At 42.0% G+C, this 24,797-nt stretch overlaps 1 protein-coding gene and 1 non-coding gene across 2 annotated transcripts in view; one reads left to right on the forward strand and one right to left on the reverse strand.

The window, feature by feature from the left end:
• The window catches only part of PIWIL4 (piwi like RNA-mediated gene silencing 4), a 49,492-nt gene extending 28,908 nt beyond the window's left edge, over positions 1-20,584 (forward strand). Inside the window, exons 10-20 of the mRNA XM_053670460.1 lie at positions 1,230-1,347; positions 2,587-2,698; positions 5,155-5,339; positions 7,433-7,505; positions 12,707-12,907; positions 14,100-14,203; positions 15,713-15,783; positions 17,180-17,333; positions 18,979-19,104; positions 19,215-19,362; positions 20,074-20,584. Coding sequence (XP_053526435.1) covers positions 1,230-1,347; positions 2,587-2,698; positions 5,155-5,339; positions 7,433-7,505; positions 12,707-12,907; positions 14,100-14,203; positions 15,713-15,783; positions 17,180-17,333; positions 18,979-19,104; positions 19,215-19,362; positions 20,074-20,190 — 1,409 coding nt within the window. The 3' untranslated portion in view covers positions 20,191-20,584. The remainder of the gene's footprint in view (positions 1-1,229; positions 1,348-2,586; positions 2,699-5,154; positions 5,340-7,432; positions 7,506-12,706; positions 12,908-14,099; positions 14,204-15,712; positions 15,784-17,179; positions 17,334-18,978; positions 19,105-19,214; positions 19,363-20,073) is intronic.
• Positions 9,166-9,269, reverse strand: LOC119062475 (U6 spliceosomal RNA). Its single transcript, XR_005084978.2, has one exon. It is a non-coding gene; the product is annotated as a U6 spliceosomal RNA (small nuclear RNA).
• Positions 20,585-24,797: the final 4,213 nt, after the last annotated feature.

The following is a 24,797-nucleotide window of genomic DNA, read 5'->3' on the forward strand; positions in this document are numbered from 1 at the left end:
GGTTTAGCTGAGCAGTTCGTTCTTTTCATACTCCATATTATTTGATTTTCTGTGATTTGGTTGCATTTATTGTTGTTAAAACTTTGTTGTTTTTAGACTTGGTTGTGCGAGGAAGCAAAGTGTTTCCACCTACGCCTCCATCTTGGCAGAAGTCTCCATTTGTTATTTCAGTGTAAAATAGGCCCCAGATACTTTCCTGACAGCAAGCCATTGCACTTCGCCATTTTTTGAACTTCATTTGTTTAGGTAGTGATATGAGTTTTTCTTCTGATGTACTGTTTGTGACAAAATCACCCTTATTTTCTTTTTGCATGTGCTTCCAGAAGGTAATCTTCACTGTATGCTGACTAACAGTCTTGAGTCCTTTTAATCATGTTTTTTTGATTAGCAGGGTGGGACTAAGGAAGGGAGGATTTTCTACTTTTTACATATTTGTATTGCCTACGTCAGTATGGGGTGTGTATGTTTGTTTTGTGATTAGAAACACTCATAAGGATATATTTATTACTCAAAGAGAGGGGTGCTCATTGTTAGTGGTATTCGGATATTCTAGATCTGCGCAGTCCCCCGTGGTAGTCAGTAGCCACGCGTGTTTGCGGAGTACTTGAAATGTGATTACAGTGATTGAGGAAATGGGGAGGTACTCTGAGTATAAAATTCAGACTAGATTTTGAAGATAGTATAAAAAAATAAAAATAACTGAATAAGTTTTTTATATTGATTACATGTTGAAATGATAATATTTTGGATATATTGAATTAAATAATATATACTATTTAACATCACTTTACCTGTTTCTTTTTTTATAATTTATATTTTTGGTTTAGAGAGAGGGAAAGGGAGGGAGATACAGTGGGAGAGAAACGTCAGTGTAAGAGAGAACCATCAGTTGCTTGTTTCTCATACGTGCCCTAACTGGGAACTGAACCTGCAACTCAGGCATGTGCCCTGACCTGAAATCGAAGTGGCAACTTTTCAATTTGCAGGACAACGCCCAACCAAGTAAGCCACAGTGGCCAGGGCTCATCTGTTTCGTTTTGGGGTGTGTCGTTGTTTTTTTTTTTAATGTGGTTACTAGAAAAGTAAAATGACATACACGGCTTGCGTTTTTATTGGAGAGTGCTAACTGATTCAGCTTCAGTGAAAAGCTTACTCTGTGCCTGAGATGGGCTGGGGTTACGTTGTATAGTGTTCGTTTTTCTCACGTTATTTCTGTTTACACTTAACAGGACTGACTGGCCAGGCAAGCTCTGATTTCCAGCTGATGAAAGCTGTGGCTGAAGAAATGCGTCTCAGTCCTGTAGGAAGGCAGCAGCGCCTGGCCAGGCTTGCGGACGACATCCAGAGGTACCAGGCATCTCACCGGGACCAGGGTGCACCCTGCCTCTAGCCTAGTGTGTAGAATTGGATGATCTATAAAACGTTGCATTCCCTGATGAAAATGTCTCATTTCTATCGATTCAGATCAAGACACTTTTGAATTGTTTTGTCCAGGGTCAGAGGGTCACCCAGGATAACCCAGGTCTACAGGTTGCAGGGAGGCAGGTGAAGGCTGCTCCGGCAGAACTACCCTCCTTCAGCTAGATGGCTCTGCTTCATCCACTGAATGCATTTAGGTTCTGCATAAAAGTCTGAAGAAGAGGAAAGAGGACTGTAACTTTAAAAACAAAATGCTCTAAAACCACTCCAGACCCCCAACAGTCAGTCAGGGTCAGGCATGTTCAGATCTTAGCCGACTGGCCTCAGCACACTGGGCCCAGGCCAGAGCCCGAAGTCAGTATGACTGCTCTCCTCAAGGAGCTCATAGCCAGTAGCGATGACCGTATGTATCATAATCTACGATATATATGATAATCCAATGCAATAATACATGAACTATAATTAAAGCTCATTAAGTTATAACCTCAAAGTACTACGCAGATAAATAAAGTGATTATTATTACTAGTACTAATATTCTTCTCTTAGTCTTTCCACTGTCCAGTCTATCCTGTGACTCTTCTGAAGCATAAGGTTCTCGTGTTCCTCTTCTGTATCATCCTCTGTCTACTCTCAAGCCACAAATTCAGTTATTCCCAGAAGATGTCTCCACAATATCTCTTTATTAAGTTTATTATTGGGGATAGTATGTTACCTCTGCTGAGCACGCAGCATCTGCCAGTCACTGTGGTGGCACTTGCCATGTATCATCGTATTTAATCTTCATATCAGCCTTATGAAGTAGCTAGTTTTATAATCCATACATTTTTCCAAGAAGAAACCCACAGATTAAAAAGTTAAAAGTCTGATCAGGGTCTCGTATTCTTAAATGTCAGCAGGAGGAGGTACGCCCTTGTCTGTCTGGCTCCAAGGCCCATTTCACCAGCCAGTGTGCCACCCTGGGAGCCTTTTCCATCCCTGCAAGTCCCAGATCTCATGCCCATAATTCTATAGACCAGGAGGAAAAAATACTAGTGGGTAGAAATAGAAGTCAGGAATCCTAAAAAAATCAGCCTCTGAATAATTCAGTAAGTTTTAATTGTCTCTAATGATGAGAGTTCTTTAGAAAAGAAGCACGTTAGTGACTTAACACTCAACTCTCGCCACAGAAACAAGGATGCTCGTTTTGAGCTGGAGACCTGGGGGCTAAATTTCGGATGCCAGATGTCACTGACTGGCCGGGTTGTGCCTTCAGAAAAAATACTAGTGCAAGGCCACATAGTAAGTGCTGTGATTTTATTTTTATTTAACAGTAATTGACTTGACTGTGTGTAAGTTTAATCACATGCCAGAGTGACTACGTGGGCTTATCATATTCATTTGGTTTCTCTATGCTCCCTTTGTCCTAAACCTTGAGGTCCCCTCTCTTTTCCTCTTTAATTTCAGTGTACTTGCATGGGCTTAGTGGCCCCAAGAGCATGCGATTTATGTCCATCTGTGTGATGTGTCACATTTAAAGACACATTAAAAAATGGCATTTCAAGCCATTGTAATTAAAACATGCCCATCTACTATCGAGTATTATAATACCCTTATGTTATTAAAAAAAATTCATTCTACCTGGGAAAATTCTGCTAGCTGGTGAGGGTTAATTTCAATAAATTATGTTTCCTGATACCAGACTTGTTTTTATCCCAACGTAAAAGGCTGCCCAGTTGGCATAAACATGAAGAAATTCACATACATCTCATCCCCGGCCATAGCATTTAGGGGGAACGATGTTCTGAAACTTGAAGAGGCCCATCATTGGCTCTTTCAGGCTTCCGTGGAAGAAATGAATCTATTTTACACAAAAACTGTGCATTGCATTTCTACTTTTCACATTTTAAAATTCAGTTATATTTTATTCATTTTAAAGGCTCTCTTCTTGCCCTATTTGATAAAATAAACTGACATGTTTAAACATTAGTTTAAACTAAGCAGCAGTTGGTTTGTGTTGGCAGAATGGGGATTTTCATCATTTATTTTTGATAATCTATTCTAAATTATCAAAACCTTATTGGAGAAGCTGAAAACAACTACTTATAAATACATTACAAAAAAACCCACACACAATTATCTAAAGTACTAAAATGTAGGCCCCGCTTAGGATTTTGGTCAGGAATCAGTAAAGAGAAGCTCAATTTTAGCTCCACATATGAAACAGGATTTGAATTTAAATATTAAAATGACCTGTCTCATTATTTCCATAAGTAAAGTCTTCTATTTGTCAGCTTTTTTTTTTTTTTACTTTTTTTTTTTTGCATGGAAACAGGGCTCCATAGAAGGAACATAAAATGGGAGAACCTGCTTCCTCAAGGTGGCGGTAGGCAGCTACATGTGGCTGGGTCATCGACTTCTTGACCGAGTCTGCTTTTCTGAAATTGGGTTCTAGGAGATGAGTAAACTAGAGGTTCATGGACCTCAGAGTGGGCCATGGGCATTTGTCTTGGGTCTTTTGCCTGCCCATAATGGATAGGAGTGTAGGTGAGAAGGCGTGACTCTCCTCATTTCGGCTATAAAGGGAGGGACTAAACCTTGGCTCCAGATGGAACCCTCCATGGAGGGGCTAACCCTTCCCCTCCATTCTCAGCCTGAGGTCTCTTTCTGGAGTGGAGTCCCTGCCTGGCCACCTGAGGATGGCGGGTGGTCAGAAGTCAGAGTGCTTGGTGAAAAGTGCTCTGGTTGCAACATCAAGAAGACCAGCATTCTAAACCTGTCACTGCCACCAGCTGGCTCCATAACCTCTCCCATCCACAGCTTTGGGGTCTGTAAAACAAGGGGATTACAAGGCTTCTTAAACATTCGTGTGCAGATGAATCACCTGGGAACTTATTAAAAAGCAGATTCTGATTCAGAGGGTCCAGCATGGGGCCTGGGACTCTGTATTGCTAACAAGCTCTCAGGAGAGAGCCATGCTGCTCCAATACAACACTTTGAGCAGCAAGGAATTAGATTATAGTGTGTTTCTTTTAAATTCTAACAGCAGCTCTTCCCAGCTCACAATACCAAGGATATTTCCATTCACCTCCAGTCCATGGATATACATAGAAGGCTGGGACCAGTGTATCCAATTTAAAGTCTCCCCTTTTCAGTGCAGAGCGCTTCTCTTTCCTGTTACCTGGGGAACCTTCCAAGAGTGGGCGAGGAGCTTGTGTCCTGGCCTTATCTTTGCTCCTAGGTGTAGCTACTCCTTGCATAAATATATCCTTAACCGCCCTGTAGGGTTGTTAGTTTTAGTATGACGACGTGGAGTATCAGTAATCAGCATTTTCTATTTGAGTGACCCAGATGCCTAGATTAAAGAGACCAAACTGGACAGACAGCCTGCTCGCCTGAGCCGCCATTCATAATAAAGGTCAGAGATTCTTAGAGCTGGAAAGGAACCTACAGGTCTTTGAACCAGATGATTTTTTTTTTTTTTGCACACAGTGGAGGCCTGTGAAGTAAAGGGACTTGTCTAAGGCTCTGCAGCCATGGAGTGGCCGATCTGGGATGGTGCTCGGATGCCTCCGCTCCCAGGAAGCACATGCATTCTGTTCAGATGTGCAGTGAGTGCCTGGATTGAAGTTTTGAGCCTGAACAGCAAATAGTTCAAAATAGTTTTTTAGGATAGATGTGGACCATCCTCACTGTCTTTATTGAATTGCTGTCTGAATAAATGTGTTCAACCCTGTCGTGATCATTATTTTTCTCAGTGTCAACCCGTGTCTGCTGCTGATTGGTCCAAGGATATTCGAACTTGCAAGATTTTAAGTGCAAAATCTCTGAATAAATGGTTGATTGTATGTAGCAACAGAGCTGAAAATGTGACTGAGAACTTTCTGGGCTGCCTAAGAAGAGTTGGAAGTTCTATGGGATTTAATGTGGACTACCCCAAAATGTGAGAATACACTGAAAATCATCCCAGCCTCTTTAATATAGTAATTCGGTTTGGTCAGGAGCTAGGAAATAAGGGCTCAGGTAGCTATAAAAGCGTCTTTATCAGTAGAGTTTCCTAATTTGAAGTGCCAAGAAAAGAGTTGTAAGTAAATACATTTTTGCTATGATTAAATTTTATACAGCTAAAATATACTTTATGTTGGTCTTTGTAAAACTTTTTTTCCAGCTTTTTAGGCAATAGTCTCATTACCTTGAGGTTTTTTCATTGCTAGTTCAGGTATAAATTCATATATTACCTATTCAACTTTTTTCCTTTAATTCTCTCATATTATAGGAAAATAGCAGTTATCTATAAAACTTAACAGCAAGCAGGATATTTAAAAAAATTAAGTTGCATTTCCTGACTCACTTCATACATTTTAGGCTTTAAAATTGAATGTAAACATAGATTTGAAATAAGTTTTCTGATTCCATTACTATAGAATAAAATTAGTCATTTAAACAGTTTTCTGATTAAACCAAGGTCGTTCACTTAGTTTTTGAACACTTATTGAGTACCTGCTGTGTGTTAGACACTGGGCCGGTTTGGAGGGATGAGAAAGATGAAGGAGTTACTTTGAGTCTAGACAGGGATCCGTACAGACAAGCACACTCAAACCGAATATTGCTTTGCTTTGGTAAAGTCATGAAGTTGGTCATGCCTCATTTATTGATCTTGATATACTTAGTGAGGAGCGATAGACACTTTTTTTCTTTGTTATGGTGCAGATGCAGATGTCCTTATTGGCAGGGTGGGAAATCATTCTTTACACACATGGTTGCTAATTAATTACATCAGCAGTGCATGCACTGTGGAAAACCACAGATAACCCAGTCTCATTTTATACCGTAGTTTAGAATTCTCCTCTTATCAAATCTGTTAACAGATTGCCTGGTTTGAGTTTCACCTGCTCTCATTTCTCTTAAACTATAAACTAATTAATAAGGCAGGAAAAGATTAATGTAAGAAGCCACACTCAGCAGACCCTGGGCTGGCATCTTCTGAACACCAGTTCCATGAGCAAGTTCATGTCCATCTTCTGTTCCTGGCCTGTTTTATTTGAAAGTCTGTATTTTATCCCACCCTTCCCTCCCACCCCTCAACCCCCATGAAGTATTCATTTACCTGTTATATTTATATGAATAGTTTCTCCCATCTGAAACATTTACCAGATGGCTTTAAAAGGAATGGACAGTGAGATAGTGGTTGAGTCTGATTCAAGAGATTGAATTGGAAAAGTCAGAAGTTTTGAGTGGTTTAAAGAGCTGTTAAGACATTCCTACAGCTGATTGGAATCCGCAAGTAGGAGAGAGTGGTCCTGCCCTCTGGCGGGCAAGTTTTAAAAGGCCACCAGGAACCGGGCCAGGCAATCATACACACTTAAGAGAGGGTGATTCTCCATAAAGTAAGTGGATTTATAAATTCCTCTGAGTGGGAATCATTTCTGTTGCCTCTGCCCCATAACTTGCTCTAAGCACCGAACAGATAATTGATAAGTACTTGCTCACTGTTTGATTGACAAAGGCTAAATAGTCTAAGCTCCAAACAAGCTGTCATGGAAGAAAAGAAAAGCTTTTAGCCTGAATCATACAGATTCAAGAATGGCTGAACATCTTGGTCTCATTAACCTGATGATTTTTGAAACAGTTCATTTTAAAGTTCTTTATGGAGATTCGGTATTAGAGGAATCTTAATCCTAGTTTAATTTAAATCTCGTTTCAGACACTTGATATTGTGACTGGTGATTTTAAAAGTTCATTTTTAACCTCATTTTGAGCAGCAGAATTATTAATTATAGGGATTCTGTACAATTCCAAAATTTTTATTTGCCACCGAACTATTTTAAAGCTAATATAAATGATTATTAAATATTTCTGGCATGTCTTATAGTGGAAGAAACAATTTTAGACTCAAAAGCTTGTCACTTCTCTCTGATAATTTTTTCTCAAATTGCTAGTCTGTTATAAAAATACATTTGTATTATTTTAACTCCATATGGTTATGTGCTACTCAGAGAAGAATTTTATATGTTCAAAATTACTCTTTTTACGTAGCATGAAAGTACAAGAAAATCCAGCTGCATTTCTTGGCGCCATACAGAAACACGTTGATCCTGATGTTCAGTTGGTGAGTACAGGGTCATTTTATGTTTTGCTGTATAATTTCTATTTTTCAATATGTATGACAGTCTTGAAAGAATCTGAACACAGTCTCCCATGATATGTTTACAGATTGCTGTGCATTTCTCCAAGAACCCAAGAAAGTATTAACCCTTGTATTTTAATCAATATTTTATTTCTCTTTTATATGTCTATTTAGTTTAAAATTCTCCTGGTTACCCCTGTATCAGCCTCTGGGATGTCTACATATTTCTTCACTTATTGGAGGAGTCATCTTTTATTTAAGATTTAAGATAATTAACTCCTACTGTATCCCTTAAATGTTGGGGCACCTGTGTTCCACGTCACCCAGGTGTTGGCATGTCGCCCGTGACCCCATATTTTTGCTTCCTCTGAATTCTTGCCCTCCTGGGTGTGTTTCATCTTTTGTGAGTGCCATTTCCTCCTGCGTTTTATTACCCTGGGGGATTTAAATGAGCTCATGTGAGAAATGAGCCACAGTTGCCTCATTTCTCAGAGTAGGTGTGTGTGTGTGTGTGTGCGTGTGTGGTGTGAGGCTGACTTCGCAGAGCATTTGGGGCCAAGGAATAATGACATCACATTTCACCATTGCAGGTAGGTTAAAATGGACTTCCCTGTTCTTAAAAATATCTCACACCCATTCGTGTTCCTTGGTCTCAGCCTTGCACTTCATTGCAGCTGTTTTCCTGTCCCGTCTCCTTGACCTCCCGAGCTCACTCATCCCAGCTCCCAGCATTCCCACTCATATCGCACGCAGAGCGCTCTGGCTCTTTTAGTCAAATACACACAAAAAAAATGGCCCATGAGGATGTGATGTTAGATAAAGAAAATTCTCACACTATGAGCATTTTTTTAATTTAAAAAATAAAGTCAAACTTATAGAAAAGTTGCTCGTACAAAAACTCCCATATACTGTTCACTCAGAGTCCCCAACTGTTGACATTTTATCATATTTGCTTTATCATTTTCTATTTTTCTATCAATCATCTATTATTCTATATATCTAAATCTATTTTTTTCTAAAACCATTTGAGATTGAATTACAGACATGATGTTCTATTACCCTTGAATACTTTAGTACGTATTCCCTGCAAATGAGGTCGCTCTCCTGAGAACCATAAGACAACCATCAACACCAAGAGTAAATATGCCCAGCTAATCCACAGACTCTGAACATTTCTCCATTCATCTCAAACACATCCTCTCTAGTAAGAGGATCTAATGTGTTGCACGTAGTGGTCTGATCTCTTTAGTCTCATGTGCAACGTGGAACAGTTCCATCATTTTTCCTCATCTTTGATGACCTTCTAATTTTGATGAGTATGGACCAATTATGTATATAATGTCCCTCAATTTGAGTTTGTCTGATGTTTCCTTTTGATTAAATTCAGGTTATGCAGTTTTGGCAGAAGTACGATTTTTTGTTTTTACTTCCTCCTATCAGTACCCCATTGATTAAGGTGGTATTGGTCAACTTTCCACCATCAAGTTACTCTTTTTCTCTTTGTACTTAGTTAGGGTTGGTTTGTTTTAGTAGGGAGGTACTTCGGCACTATGTGAATATCTGTTCCTCATCAAACGCCTATCCACTCATTTTAGAATCCATTGGTAGTTCTGTTTTGTTGTTGTTACAAATACATGTGTTTAAACACATGAAACACTTCACAAATTTGTGTGTCGGCCTTGCACAGGGGCCAGGCTGGTCTCTAAATCATCCCAGTTTCAGTGCATGTGCTGCTGAAGCGAGCACTCCGTTGGTCATTCTTGTCTGAACTCGTTAATACTCTGATGGTTGCCTGTCTTGGCCTTCTGATTCCATACTTCCTTCTACATTTATTAGGTGGTATTACTTTATAAAGAAAAGCTTCCTTTTCTCTCCATTTTGTTGTTCATCTATTTATATCAGTGTGCATTCCTATTTACTAACTTAAAGTCCATGACAGCTATTATTTATTTTGATGCCAAATTGTCCTTGGGTTTTCCTGTGAAAGCTCCATCCAAGCCTTTTGACATTTCCCCAATTTTCTTGGAACACACCCTTACTGTCTTGTACAGTAAGATATTTCAAGTTAAGAGGAATTCCGTCAAGATGGAGGCGTAGGTGGAAACATTGTGCATTCTCACACAACCAAGTTTAAAAACAACAAAGTTTTAGCAACAAAAACGCAGCCAAACCACAGAAAATTGAACTATACAGATGTCCAACAACAACGAACCATTCAGCCAGACCAGTAAGAGGGGCAGAGCCAGCAGCAGAGCTGGCTCGGGCAGGAAAGATCCACCTGACTGACCCAGGCGCATGACCCAGGCACGCAGGCAGCCGCCATGGGCGGGTCCAAGGTGTGGAGTAGCAACAGGCAGACCCACTGAGGGCGCAAGGTGGCAGGCTGATCTCGGTCACACATTCACATGCAGATAAACCAGGTAAAGGAGCGAGCAGTGAGACAGACCATGCAGGCCCCAACAGCGGGAAGCAGCAGAGAGGACCGCCATTGTCCCTGTCTGACCCCACCCCCACATACAGCATCACAACCCAGCAACCTGGGTGGCCCCACCCTGGTAAACAACTAAGGCTCTCTGCTCCTCATATGTAACAGGCACAAACAGACCAAAACATGGCTCAAGAAGAACTCAAAGCTCCAGAGCCGATAAATCTAAGCCAACAAGAAATTGCCAAACTTTCAGATGCACAGTTCAAAACACTGGTGATCAGGATTCTCACAGAACTGGTTGGTTTTAGTCACAAATTAGAGGAACAAATGGAGGCTAAACTAATTAAAATGAAGGGAATTGCACAGGAAACCAATAGTGATGGAAAGGAAACTGGGACTCAAATCAAGGGAGCAGACCAGAAGGAAGGAAAAAAATGACCAAACAGAAAAATATGAAGAAACAAGAATTCAGAAAAATGAGGAGAGGCTTAGGAACTTCCAGGACATCTTTAAACGCTCTAACATCCGAATTATAAGAGTACCAGAATGGGAAGAGAAAGAGCAAGTGGAAAACCTATTTGAATAAATAATAAAAGAGAAATTCCCCAATCTGGCAGAGAAAATAAACTTCCAGGAAGTCCAGAAAACTCAGTGAGTCCCAAAGAAGTTGGACCCAAGGGGGAACATACCAAGGCACATCATAATTACATTAGCCAAGATTAAAATGAAGGAGAGACTACTAGAAGCAGCAAGAGATAAGGGGACAGTCACCTACAAAGGAGTTCCCATCAAACTGTCAGCTGATTTCTCAAAAGAGACCTTAGAGGCAAGGAGGGGCTGGAAATAAGTATTCCAAGTCATGAAATCCAAAGACCTACAGCCAAGATGGCTCTATCCAGCAAAGCTTTCATTTAGAATGGAAGGACAGATAAAGTGCTTCTCAGATAAGATCAAATTCAAGGAGTTCATCATCACCAAGCCATTATTATATGAAATGTTAAAGGGACTTACCTAAGAAAAAGAAGATAAAAAAGATGAACAGTGAAAGGACAGAAAACTCACAGTTATTAACAACCACACCTAAAACAAAAGCAAACTAAGGACAGCTAGATCAGGAGCAGAACCATAGAAATGAAGATCACATGGAGGGTTAGCAGCAGGGGAGTGGGAAGAGGAGAAAGAGGGAAAAGGTACAGAAAATAAGTAGCATAGACAGTAGGTAGAAAATAGATGGGGGGAGGGCAAGAATAGTATGGGAAATATAGAATCTAAAGAACCTGAGACACGTGGTCATAAACTAAAGGGGGAAATGGTGGGGGAGGGGTATGCAGGGTGGAGGGGAATGAAGGGGGGAATAGAACAACTGTAATAGCATAATCAATAAAATAGATATTTTAAAAAAAGATATTCCAAGTTAAACCTGAAGTTTTGTTGCCCAGCTGTGGAATCAGAAGGTTCTCTCATGAGCCCTGATTCCTCTGGGTGGAGAAGAGTGTTTGGAAACCAAGGTCTGGGCATTGGATGAGCTCATTTGCTCCTGGAGTGTCGCTGTTGCAGGCTGTCTCAGTGGGCAGATGAGGGCAAATACTCGTATGTATGTGTTTATGTGTACATACACACATATACATTATGGACAACTACACCTATTTTATACTCTGTGTATCTGTATATATTAAAAACATGTGCATGCCTCCAGTTCCATCTCAATGCCACAAAAAAGCATTCTCCTTTCCAAATTTGTACCCCCCTTCTCTGATAGAGAGTAACTCAGCTGCCATTAATCACCAAACATTTGCTTGCTTCTCCAACCCTGATATGTGACCGGTCTCACTTGGCTCTGCCTTCTTTCTATCCTGGTCCCATCGGGCGCCTGCCTTGTTCTGCCACTGAGCTTGCTTGGCCCCAAACTCACAGGATGAAAGGAAGGAAGGCTCCTAAGAGAATTTTGCTGACAATTTAAAAATACTTTTCCCCACTTTATTAATGAATTGTAAATAATTTTAGTGGGATTATGATTTTGAACAGATCTGTAGGTGAAAAAAAATCACTTCATTTGTTTTCTTTTGCTAATTGTGAGAGTGACTATCTTTTCTATAATTTGGGGGGGTTGAAAGTAGGGAATAGGAGCTAGAAAGGAGACAGAGGTAGTCCAGGGGCGATCCTTCTGTGAGGGAAACCTGATAAGAAATAGGGGCAGTGACAGAGATGGGCGGAACTAAAAAATACCTGAAGTTTCTTTCTCTTTATTTTCCCACTTCCCATATCCCCATTTTCGAGTACCAGTGAACAAAAAAAATGTTTAAAAAAATTTTTGGTTGTTCAGTTCCTAATGGGGAAAATACCACATTGTAAGCCGATTCTTTTTCTGTGGGTGAAGCTGGGAGGCAGAGGGAATGAGAGCTGGAGCCACAGAAGAAGGGCAGGGAGAAAGCGGGGAGGGAGCTGGGGCAAGAGCTAGGCTACAAGGGAACTTGAGGGCACTAACAGAATCAAACCAGTAGAGAGATGAAGGGGAAGGGAAAGCCAAGGGTGATGGGGAAGGTAAGCCTGGAGTGGGGCTTGGTGGAGTGGATGGCTGATGAGAAGGCCTTTCAAATGGCCGTAATTGTCAAAGTTAAAGACCTGGAGGCATGTTCATTGTTTTTTCTTGAGAACTTAAGGACAAAGAATGTTGGAGAATCCATGTATTCAATTTTTCTTTATAAATCTATCTCTAAGTGTAAGTAAATTGACTTGTTGTTCATTTTGTTTTTAGGTAATGTGTATTCTGCCTTCCAGTCAGCAGAGCTATTACGAGTCGATTAAAAAATACTTGAGCTGCGACTGCCCCGTCCCAAGCCAGTGTGTGCTGGTTCACACCTTGAGTAAACAGGGAATGATGATGAGTATCGCCACCAAGATTGCCATGCAGATGACCTGTAAACTCGGAGGCGAGCTGTGGGCCGTCGAGATTCCTGTGAGGAGCCTTCACTCTTTTCCTTTTAGTAATCCTTCAATTGATTAATTCATTTTAAAAGTCAAATCAAAGTAAGAGAGATTTTTGCATGACCCCAGAAGCATTTGTTTTGCTTGTTGAGCCTCTGCTCTGAGTTTCAGCAGTGCACAAGCCACCGTGAAGGTGCGCAAAGGTGAGGCATGGACCCTGCTCTCAGGGAACTCCAGGTAAACCGGCAACAGATATTTTATGAAAGAGAATCTAGTTTGGCATAGACTCGGAGGGACTTGATTTGGAGCCTTCTGACGGCTATTAAAATCTCTTCCATGGGCTCTGCTTTTACCTGATTTCACAAGGCACCAACTTTCAGAGTGGCCTTGCACCCTGGATGCTCCTCCAAGACCTTGGAGAACTGGCAGAGTCTGTGAGCTCAACCTCCAAACTGTGTTGAAAACTGAGAAAGTCCTCTCTCTTTCTTGAACCATTGCCACTGTGGGAGGAAGTGAGGGGATGAGAGAAATAAGGGACTATTGGCCATTGTGTTTCTATGAACAGAGCACATGGGGCAACTCCCAGTGGCCCCTCTGGAGGTACAGAGCCAGGTGAGGATGAGTATTCCTTAGAGGTCTGGAGAAGAAAGAGAAAATTCCTCTTCAGATTCCTTCATCCCAGAGGCAGCGGGTAAATGGACTGACCGCCTTCCCAGAATCTTTTGAACCAACAATGGCCCCTGGCCTTCTCCACACAAGTTAGTTGCTATTTTAGACTCTAGTGAGTCTTTTAAGCAAAGTGTGTATCGTATTCTTCCCCTCATCTGTCAGTCTCTTTGGCTTCTGGTTTAATAATCAGCCTTACCTGGACTTTGACCTCTCTGGCACCTAGCTTAACATGAATAATTAAGTGAGTAGAGATATATTTTTAAAGATTTTACTTATTTATTTTTAGTGAGAGGGGAAGGGAAAAAGAAAGAGAGGGAGATAAACGTCAATGTGTGACTGCCTCTTGTGTGCCTTATACCTGGGACGTAGCCTGCAACCCAGGCATGTGCCCTGACTGGGATCCGAACCAGCGACCCTTTGGTTCACGCACCCACACTCAACCTACTGAGCTATACCAGCCAGGGCAATAATTTTTTTTTTAATTTCATATTAACTCAATTGTTTGGGGAAACAATACTTCACCCCATTAAGTCATGAAAAATTTAATTTTACAGTTAAAGTCCCTGATGGTAGTTGGCATTGATGTCTGTAGAGATGCATTCAACAAGGGAACCGTGGTGGTTGGATTCGTGGCCAGTGTTAACCTCAGAATCACCAGGTAGTTTTAAAATTAGCCTAACATATTCTTCTTCTATCTAGACTATTAATTGTGGCTTAATTAAAGACTATACAGCAAGGAATAGGTTGTATTTTTTTACTCATTTAAGAAATATGAACACTTACAGTCATAACTTATACTAAATTTAAAAATGTGATTGATAATATTGGGGTAATATTGAGGCTAATACATAGCCTCATTAAAAAACTATTTTATACATACATTAGAACAAGCCGTTGCTCATATGCCAGTCATATTCCTAAGATGATGGCTATGTAGAAATTCTTGTGCATTTACTTTTTAACTTCTGCACTCTCTCAGGCATTGTACTGGGAAATTGACCTGCATCCTGTGCAGCAGTTAAGAAATCGGACTGGCTGGATTGGCATCCTCATCTGCCCCTTATTCCATTTAAATGTTCAATACATGCTTGTGACTATTTTATCATTCTTAATGCTCACAGACGTTTGATATGATGGTTGTTCACACAGCTATTAGAAACATAGGCAAGATTAGGGCTAATGTTAAATATGAGCTCATAGTTCTTATTAAAGTATAGTTTCTAGAATTATTTTGATATTTGTCACTATTCCATGTTTTGAGGCTGAAGGAGCTTTTGGCAAAATTTCTTCTCCCTGGGCTTAAGCGGTTGGATTTGCTCCATTAAATTTGTGGTTGGGTATGTATTTGGGAATGCGGGAAATAGGAAAAATAGCAGCACGCCTCCGACTTCATTCTAGGCTCATAGAGATCCCGGCTGTGCCTGTCACTCCCCTAGTCAGGCAGATGAAGGCCGTCCAGCTAGTTAGCCGCGTGCTGACTGCGTCGCTGTTGCGTGGGCGCGGAGAACTGCAGCAGTGTTGAGGGCACGCTCATTCCTGTCATGATCTTCGTTTTCTTTGCGCTTTAAACTGATTAATGACTTTAGCAAGAAAATCTGCCTCTGAAATCTAAATAAGGTAATCATGTTAAGGTTGTAAGCTTGAAAGGCTCTCTAATAGAAGTGGAAGTTTGTGCTTGAGAAATCTTTGACTATTTTGAAAGTAGAAGACCTGCTAAACTAAAAATTCCTTTATAATCATAGCATAGAGGCCTCTATTGCTTATTATGTGTCAAGTACTGTGCTAAGCACTATATATACATATATACATCATTTAAATTTTACAACAACAGTGTGAGGTAGAAACTGTCATACCATCTTGTAAATTTCCTTGTTACAGGTAGGAAACAGAAGCTTGAGTTTACATAGCAAAGTCAGGTGGTTGATGAGTGTACCAGCCAGGATTTGAACCCACATGTGTCTGATGTCAGCACATTGCTTTAGTTTCTCTTTTTGATAAATTTCATTTTGGAGGAGGGTGAGTTTTTAATTGTGATCAGACAGCATATACAAAATTATGAGCAACATTGATTTTTACCCATAATATCTGTTTCTTAATTTAACCCTGATGCATGTTTATAGTAGATATTTCGAAGTTGAACTTTACTTATGTTCTTTGCTTCCCTTAGGTGGTTTTCCCGCTGTATCCTTCAGAGAACAACCGCTGAGGTTGCAGATTGCTTAAAAGTTTTCATGACTGGTAATAAAAGCATAGCAGAAGTGGTGGACTGTGAGGATGACCCTTCAGATCCAAGGTCCACATGTCTGTAGGAGACCGGATAGGAGGAAGCAACCTCCCCAGGCCCGCCTGAGTCAGCTGGCAGCCAGCTGGACGTCCCCAGAGCTGTGTCCTGTCTGAGGCTAACAGACTAGAATTTACATTGTCGTCTGTCTGCCTGTGATAAACAGAAAGCCAGGGGAGGGAGAGTTTGTAAATACTGGTGGCTCTGGCAAATAGTTGGAAGGCCAGAAGAAACCTACCCTAGAGGAACGAGGATTGTGACCCAGCAGCGTTAGGTCTAGAAATAGGAGAGAAGCCTTCGGGACGTCAGTGGGTATAGTGTGGCATAGCCTGAGAATTGGGGAAGACGGCAGGGGGGAAGGGCGCCCTCTCGCAGCGTGATGCAGCAGAAAGACGGACCTGGCCCAGATCTGGCTTTGTCAGTCCTGCTCAGCGTGCTTGCAATTCCCAGCCCCTCCCCTGAGCTGTGTTTTCCCATCTTTAAACATTTTTGGGGGAGTGTGGGGGTGTGGGTAAGAAGTTGTAAAGATTTTTTTCCCCTAAAATAGTAGATTTGGTGATATGTGTTGGTAATGGACTCACATATATGATCTTCTATCAAACTAAAATGAATTTCCTAGACAATCAACTAATGCAATTGCATATACAATATATACGCACAAAAAAGAATCATTATATCTTTACTACATTATTTTATTACTTTCTCCTCACTTCAAAACCTGGTATTTTTTTTAGCGGTCATGGAAAGTTTCTGTTGGGTAGGAGTCCCTGTCCAGTCCCTGCTCTTCCGGTGATTTCTAGTACAGTGGGTGGAAGGGTCTTTAAAGCCCCATTGGCAGTGAGACATGGGATCTACTTGGGTGAGTCCATGTGAAGAGATGCCTTCAGAGGGACCGCCAAGTTCTTTCCTGTGTGTTCATATCTGTGCTCATTAGAGAAGGAAACTATCTAAAATTACTCAGTCTCTTTTTATTGAGAGGACTTAAAGGCTTGAAGAAACGGCATTAGTATCACTTTGGTTTTAGGAATTTGTCTATTCTATGAATTAAAATTTAATTTATTGGTAAACTATTAGAATTATACTGAAGTGATGTGCTACATTTAAGAATCTGTTATGGCATAGAAACCATTATGATTCCTTAAATAGCAAAGATGCAGGAATGTTCCTTAAAGTCATCTGTTTTTATATTATTGCAAATACAACCCAAATTAGGTATCACCCTATTTCACAGTGGTCTGAGATAGCAAACCTATTTAAACATTGATATTTAATGTTTAAATAATATATTTAATGGGGACTTTATGCTTTGCTGGCATCAGACAAGTCATTCTTTTCTTACACCAAATTCTGCAGGAGCACTCAACAAATGGTACAAGTACAATCAGGATTTGCCAGCCCGGATTGTTGTGTACCGTGATGGTGTAGGGAATGGTCAGCTAAAAACACTTATCGAATACGAAGTGCCACAGCTGCTGAGCAGTTTGTCGGAAGCAAGGTCGAGTACGAGGTATTGCTGTTTTTCCTCTGCACTCACAGTTACAGCACATCCGTCATTCTCTGTTAGAATTACTATATGGCAGCATGTCTTTTTTAGGCACGTAAATTTATCTCTGTTTCTGCATCTGGACAAATCGATTTCCCCTAGACTGGAGGGTATTTGGGATGGTTTGACATAAATAGCCTGGGTGGTGTGAGCTTTGGGGCCCTGGGGTGGTGGCACCTGGAGGAAGGCAGGTGACATCCTCCAGACAGAGCAGCTGTCACTGAAATTCAGCAGAAGGCCTGCAGGGCCGCTGGCTGGTGAAGATGCTTCATACATACAAACATGCCACGGAGAAAAGATAAGCTATGGCTTCAGATTCAAGGCCCGAACCCACACACAGGGCTGAGCCTCCACAGTGCAGGCGCTGCTGCTCGGCTCAGGCCTACGGCAGGTGCTGAGAGGCCTGAGAGTGCCGTGAGCACTGAGGTGCGTCTGGAAATCACCCTGTCCTAAGCACGGGACACCTTGCTCCATTGTCACATTTCTAGACCCCCTGTTTCATACAGCATTTTCAGAACAATATTGATTATGTCAAGTGGCAAGTGCAAGAAAATTATTAGAACTGGAAAATGGAGGAGGATGGTAATCTTAAAATATTCAGAAAGCATCTTCTTCCAAGCCGCGCACAGCGCTCCACTTGAATGTAGGGTTACAACACCATCACCCCCACTGGCCAAGTGTCGCAGCCAAGAGCCACAAAGGATCTAAGTCTGGACCTCATCAGTGACTCTTAGGAAGGAGAGCGTAATAGCTTCGGGACAACTTCACCTTCAGCTGCATCCAAACTGTCAGAGCCAAAATCTCTTGCTCCTCACTGACCTCAGGTGAATTCAGAATCACTAGATGCCTTTTGGGGAATACCTGACAGTGCCAAGGAGTTTGTTTTCTTGCACTGTGACATCGACTTGTAAGTCTCAGTATCAGAAACATGACCAGTTTAATTGAAAGTTAATCCAGAGATCACCATGAAATTTCACAGTGGTCTCTGCATCCCAGAAGTTCCTCCTGTGATGGCCAGTGTTTGGGTTTGGCCTAGGCTTTACCAGATGCTGACTGTAACACTCGTCATTCAGCATTTGGCCCAAGTGTGTCTTTGGCCCGTCCATCTGTCTTTTCAGGAGCATGTTCAGGAGTGAGGGTTCGAGAAGTCAGAGAGACTGGTGGCTCTCCCTTTGCTATTCAGACATTGAGAGGAAGACTGAAGGTGAAAATAAGGGGGATGATTGCTAATGGAAAAAAAAATCTTGTCTCTAAAAATCTTGTCTCTAATTCTGGAAAATCTTTTTTAGAAGTGCTAATTGAAGTTGATTACCCTATCAACCATTCCTCCCTGTCCCCTTTAAGTAATATAAACTAGCCAATGCCTGGACCTACCACAGTTTTGCAGCAAATGAGGCCAATCCCTAATTTAAAAATTGTATAATATGTGTCTCTGGGAGAGGAGAGATTGGAGGTGGGGTTTTTTTTTGGTTGTTTCTTTTTGCAGTGCTTTTCTAATGGATTTATTAATTCATTTATTTCCTCAAAATTACCAAATAAGAGAAACAGAGGGCTGCGTGGCTTGGTTTTAGTTCTCTCCGTCTTACTGTTCTGTCTTTCTGGTTCCCAGCTCCAAACTGTCGGTAATCGTGGTCAGGAAGAAGTGCATGCCACGATTCTTTGTGGAAGCGAACCACACCTTACAGAACCCGCCACTTGGCACTGTGGTGGATTCAGAAGCCACGCGTCCTGAATGGCAAGTGCTCTTAGAAAACCTGTTTCTAACAGAACATTTGCTGTGTTTTGTTCAAGTTTGGCCTTATTTTGTTTGCCTTCTTTCTCACTTTCATTTCATTTTCCCCTCAGGTACGACTTTTACTTGGTCAGCCAGGCTGCCTGCCGGGGAACTGTGAATCCTACTTACTATAATGTCATCTACGATGACAATGGCTTGAAGCCTGACCACATGCAGAGACTTACATTCAAGCTGTGCCACTTGTACTTCAACTGGCCGGTGAGTGACAGCTGTTACTAATACTTGAGTACCGATACTCAAGCTTCCTGCCCAGGAATTGTCACCCAGTTTACCTTTGTATCCCTGCACCTGGCACAGTGCCAGACTTTCACAAAGGAGGAATGAATGAATGAATGAATGAATGACTCTGAGTCCGCAGTGGGGGAAACCCAGTCTGTCATAGAAATGAAGTGGGAATAGCTATTAACACATTAGTATTTATAATTTCAAGAGGACTTTATTATATACATTCATTATCTTATGCAAACCTCTGAGGAAATGAGCGTATTGTTATTTCCACGTTGCAGATGAGGAAGTTGAGCAAGCTCAGACGTCTGGTGGGAAAGTAGTGGGCCTGGCCCTGTTCTGTGTGCCTGTGCATGAGGCCAAGGGCTGCTGTTAGAATCCAAGGCAAAGATTCATTCAGAGCCCCTTGAAACATTAAATGGAAGGAATCACAGATTGGCCCTAAGTGTGATAGCTCCCAGCTCCCAGCACCAGGAAGCCAGCCAGGCCCCCACCCCATTCTGCCCAGTGAGCATAGGTTCCTGGTGAGCGGGGTGCCCTCTGTTGTTGGAGTCTAGTTATTGTTTCTTCACAAACATTCTATCTCTGCATGTAACTAACTAGCAGAGGAAAGAATCTCAGAGGAAAAATCCCTTTGAAGAACAAGTTATCCTCCTAATTACCACCCATATATTTTCCTCGCAGGGCTTAATCAGTATCCCCGCACCGTGTCAGTATGCACACAAGCTGACCTTCCTGGTGGCACAGAGCGTTCACAAAGAACCGAGTTTGGAATTAGCCAATTCTCTCTTCTACCTGTGATGACGCGAACTGTCACCCTCGGCCTTGCTGGAGGAGAAATCCCAGGAGCAGCGGGAATACAGGGCTTCTGTGAGCTCGCAACTGTGACTGGGGAAAGGAGGTTGCACCTAGTTTTAACTTCTTGGAAAAACAAAACAATTTAATCTGACACTGTTCAAAAGAAATGTGTGTTGTTTTATTTTGAAGTTCTATGCTTGGGGTAAATTCTCGCTGTGTTATATAGAACTAAAATGTACCATCACCTGTTAGTAATTCCACAAAGCTAAATACCTTCTAAGAAGTGTGTGCATGGTGTTTTGATGGATAGGTACACAGGGTCTAATTCCCACCCTAAATGTTTCAGAAGCTTTTTAAAATAGTGTTATAGAGCATTTTGTAGAGTGGTTTCAATAGTTATTAGGAAATAAAGAAACTTTAGAGCATTACATGACGTGTTCATTTTTATTTGAATTTCCCCTGAAGTTACATGCGAACCTGGTTATTTACAAGTGTTTTCCGAAAAGATTCTTACCCACTAGACTTCACTGCCATCCCTATTCTGTGTTTCTGAAACCGAACACATCACTTGGTCACTGGATGGCACGTTACTTCACACAGCCACTCTCACTGACTGATGACCTTGTTGCCTGCTGCCCTGCAAAAGCACTGCATCCGGGGAGGGCTTGCACAGGCTCCCCTTCCATCCACCCACCCGAGGGCGTCTGTGTGCGCAGACGCCGCCCTGCCCCCTGTTCTCCTACCTAAGTCCTGCCTCTGCTCTGCGGGGGCGCTCCACCTGTGCACCCACTCCCGGTTCCCACCCCCCAACTTCCCTCTCTCCTCCTCCTCCTCAGTCTCCCCCTCACACTGGATCATTCCCAGCAGCGTGATAAACATGCTGCTATGTTCTCCATTTGATAAACTATTTCTCCCTTGAGTTCTTCACTTCTCTTGATAGAAGCACTTCTCAAAAGAGTAGTCTATGCTTGACATATCTAATGCCTTACTCCAATCAGAGTTTCACAACCACCACATCGAGGTTGTTTTTCTCCAGGTCACCCATGACCCCTGCTTGGCGGAATTTGATCGTCAATTCCAGATCCTCATCTTGCTCAGCTTCTCACAGCCTTTGGCCCAGTTGACTGTTGCCTTCATCTGGAGACACTCCGTGGCCTCGAGGATAACGCGCTCCTGGTTTCTCTCCTGCCGCATTCGTTGCCCATTCTCAGTCTCCTTTGCTGGTTCCTCCTCATCCCTCATCCTTTTCACATCAGATCCCCCAGGAATGAGAATATGGCTACATGCAGAACTATTTTGATGAAGGAAATCAGAGTTCTAGATTCTCTTCACAGAGAGAGACTACATAGCAGGCTATAGTCCAGGGGAGTGTGGGGAGCCAAAAGTTCTCTCTGAGGAGAAGCAGACCCCAACGCAGAAATAATATAAGGTGGCACTGAAAATATTCTTGTCTCATTTGAGAGTGTTTTCCAGGCCTGGTAACATGGTCCACTTCAGTGTTAATAGTGATAACCATTTCTGGACCTGAGGGTGGAGGGGGGTTAATATGTTCCAGGCAGAGTGCCAAACCCTTTACGTTCACATTTAATCTTAAGTGTATGAATTAGGGCTAGAATGACTGTTTTACAGATAAAACTGAGGATTATAGGTGCTACGTGTCTCACCAAAGTTTATAAGATTAGTAAATTGTGGTTAGAATTTGTCCTTGGGTGTGTTTGACTCTAAAACCTGTGAGATGAACCACAAGACTCTACTGCCTTAATAAAAGGTATGGTAAAAATTTAAAATTTTCTCCCTGGGTTCTTAGGTGAGGGAGTGCCTCATGCAGTTTAAAGCTGGCCAGTGGAAGCAAGGCGCTGCACCGATCCAGAGTGGTGGTGCTCCTGTGTTGATGAAGTGGTTTTCTCCTTCCAAGGACCAGGGTGCTGTGAAGCCCCACCACTTAACAGCAGGCCTAAATAAATCTACATGCTGCGTTTGGATTGATCAATACAGCAGTCTCAGAGCTTTTTACCCTTTAAGTTTTACCCAAGATAGTAGTCCCTTGCCATTTTAGCCCACCAGGGGGCAGACAAGGACCATCTGCCCGCAGAGCCCTGGCCCTTTGCAGGTGTGGTGCCAGCTAGAGGCAGAAGAACAGTCCCTGTCAATAAGCTCCCGGAGGGCAACATGGGATTAGGAAACTCTTCATCTCATCTCTGGTTCAGCTGTGGGATTCTCTCTCTGAAACTCAGTTACCCAATCTGCTGTATGAGAAAGGGTTGGAATAGACATTTAAAAGCTTTAAAAAAAAATACACCGGATGCTGGGCCCACCTCCAGGAATAGTGATCTAATTCTAAAATGAAGCTAGGTGATTCTGAAGGTTAGCTGGAGCTGAGAACTACTGGTCTAGGGCAGGACTGGGTTGAATCTCAGAAAAACCCCTTACTAGCTAGCTATACATGACCCTGGGCAGTTACTGAACTTCTCTGAGCCAGTTTACCTGTAAAGACACATCATTATGTCCACATAGTAGGGTTATTGTAGGATTAGAAATACCAGATCTAAAGTATCTGGTTTTAATAGTGATATATTATTACACCTCACAAAAGGAAAAGAATCAAATGCTATCATTTATTTATTTTAGTTTTTAATATATTTTATTGATTATGCTATTACAGTTGTCCCATTTTTTTCTTCCCTTTATTCTGCTCCACCCTGTAACTGCACCCCTCCCATCAGTATCCCCCCCACCTTAGTTCATGTCCATGGGTCATACATATAAGCTCTTTGGCTTCTCCATTGCCTATACTATTCTTAACCTCCCCCTGTCTATGTTGTACCTACCATTTATGCTTCTTATTCCCTGTTCCTTTTCCCCCAATCCACTGCCCCCACCATGCTGATCACCTTCCATGTGATCTCTATTTCTGTGAATCTGTTCTTGTTCTAGTACTTTGCTTCCTTCATTTTTGGTTTTGATTTTGTTTTTCCTAGGTTCAGTTGATAGTTGTGAGTTTGTTGTCATTTTGCTGTTCATATTCTTTAACTTCTTTTTTTTTAGATAAGTCCCTTTAACATTTCTTATAAGGGCTTGGCGATGATGAACTCCTTTAACTTGATCTTATCTGGGAAGCACTTTATCTCCCCTTCCATTCTAAATGATAGCTTTGCTGGATAGAGTAATCTTGGGTGTAGGTCCTTGCCTTTTATGGCTTTGAATGTGTCTTTTCAGCCCCTTCTTGCCTGTAAGGTTTCTTTTGAGAAATCAGCTCACAGTCTTATGGGCACTCCTTTTAGGTAACTCTCTCCTTTTGTCTTGCTGCTTCTAAGATTCTCTCCTTATGTTTCATCTTGGGCAATATAATGATGATGTGCCTTGGTGTGTGCTTCCTTGGGTCCAACTTCTTTGGGACACTCTGAGCTTCCTGGACTTCCTGGAAGTCTATTTCCTTTGCCAACTTAGGAAAGACCTCCTTCATTATTTTTTCAAATAAGTTTTCCATTTCTTGCTCTTCCTCTTCTCCTTCTGGCACCCCTATGATTCAGATATTGGAACATTTAAAGATGTTCTGGAGGTTCCTAAGCCTCTTCTCATTTTTCTGAATTCTTGTTTCTTTGTTCTGTTCTGGTTGATTGTTTATTTCTTCCTTTTGCCTCAAACCATTGGTTTGAGTCCTGGTTTCCTTCCCTCCAGTGTTGGTTCCCTTATTTCACTTTGCATGGCCTTCACTCTTATATTTTGTGACCATACTCAACCATTTCTGTGAGCATCCTGATCACCAGTGTTTTGAACTCTTCATCTGATAGGTTGGCTAGTTCTTCATCACTTAGTTGTATTTTTTCTGGAGCTTTGATCTATTCTTTTATTTGGGCCATATTTTTTGGCTTCAGAGCATCTGTTCCATTGTGTGGGGCAGAGCCTTAAGTATTCACCAGAGCAGGGCAACCCACATTGCTGCATTGTGACGCTGTATGTGGGGGAGGGGTCCAAGAGGGAACAGTGTGCTTGCTCAGCTCTTGGCAGTCACTTCCCCCACTACCCACAATCAAATTGGGCCTTTCTGGTGCTGATTCCCAAGTTGGTGGGCTTGTATATGTTCAAGGACCCTGTAGGTTTCTCCAGTGAACTCTCCTGTGAGTTTCTCCCACCACTTCAACCCCCACAGATTTTTTACAGGGGGAGGTTTTGAGGCTATCTCCCCTGCACTGGAAACCTGGACTGTACCACCTGTTTCTCTCTCCAGTTGTTCCTCCCACTTTATCCACATGCACATGTAGGACCGCCCACTGCCTTGCCCAGTCTGCCAGAAGCCACATCACCTGCCCCAATCCCCCAGCTGCCACCTTGCCGGGAGTCCTTTCTGCCCCGGCTGCCCATCTCTGCTAGTTCTACTAGTCTAAATAAACATTTCTTCTTTAACTCCTTGGTTGTCTGACTTCCATACAGTTCAATTTTCTGTCAGTTCTGGTTGTTTTTAAATTTGTTGTTGTCCTTCTTTTGATGACACAAGGAGGCACAGTGTATCTACCTATGCCTTCAACTTGGCCGGAAGTCTCAAATGCCATAATTTAGTCAACAAATACTCATGGGTGCATATAAGGCACTAGGCACTGTGCTAGGTTCTG

This window comes from Artibeus jamaicensis, unplaced genomic scaffold, assembly GCF_021234435.1.
Source record: "Artibeus jamaicensis isolate MK-2021 breed Jamaican fruit bat unplaced genomic scaffold, CSHL_Jam_final contig_585, whole genome shotgun sequence".
NCBI classification, from domain to species: Eukaryota; Metazoa; Chordata; class Mammalia; order Chiroptera; family Phyllostomidae; genus Artibeus; species Artibeus jamaicensis.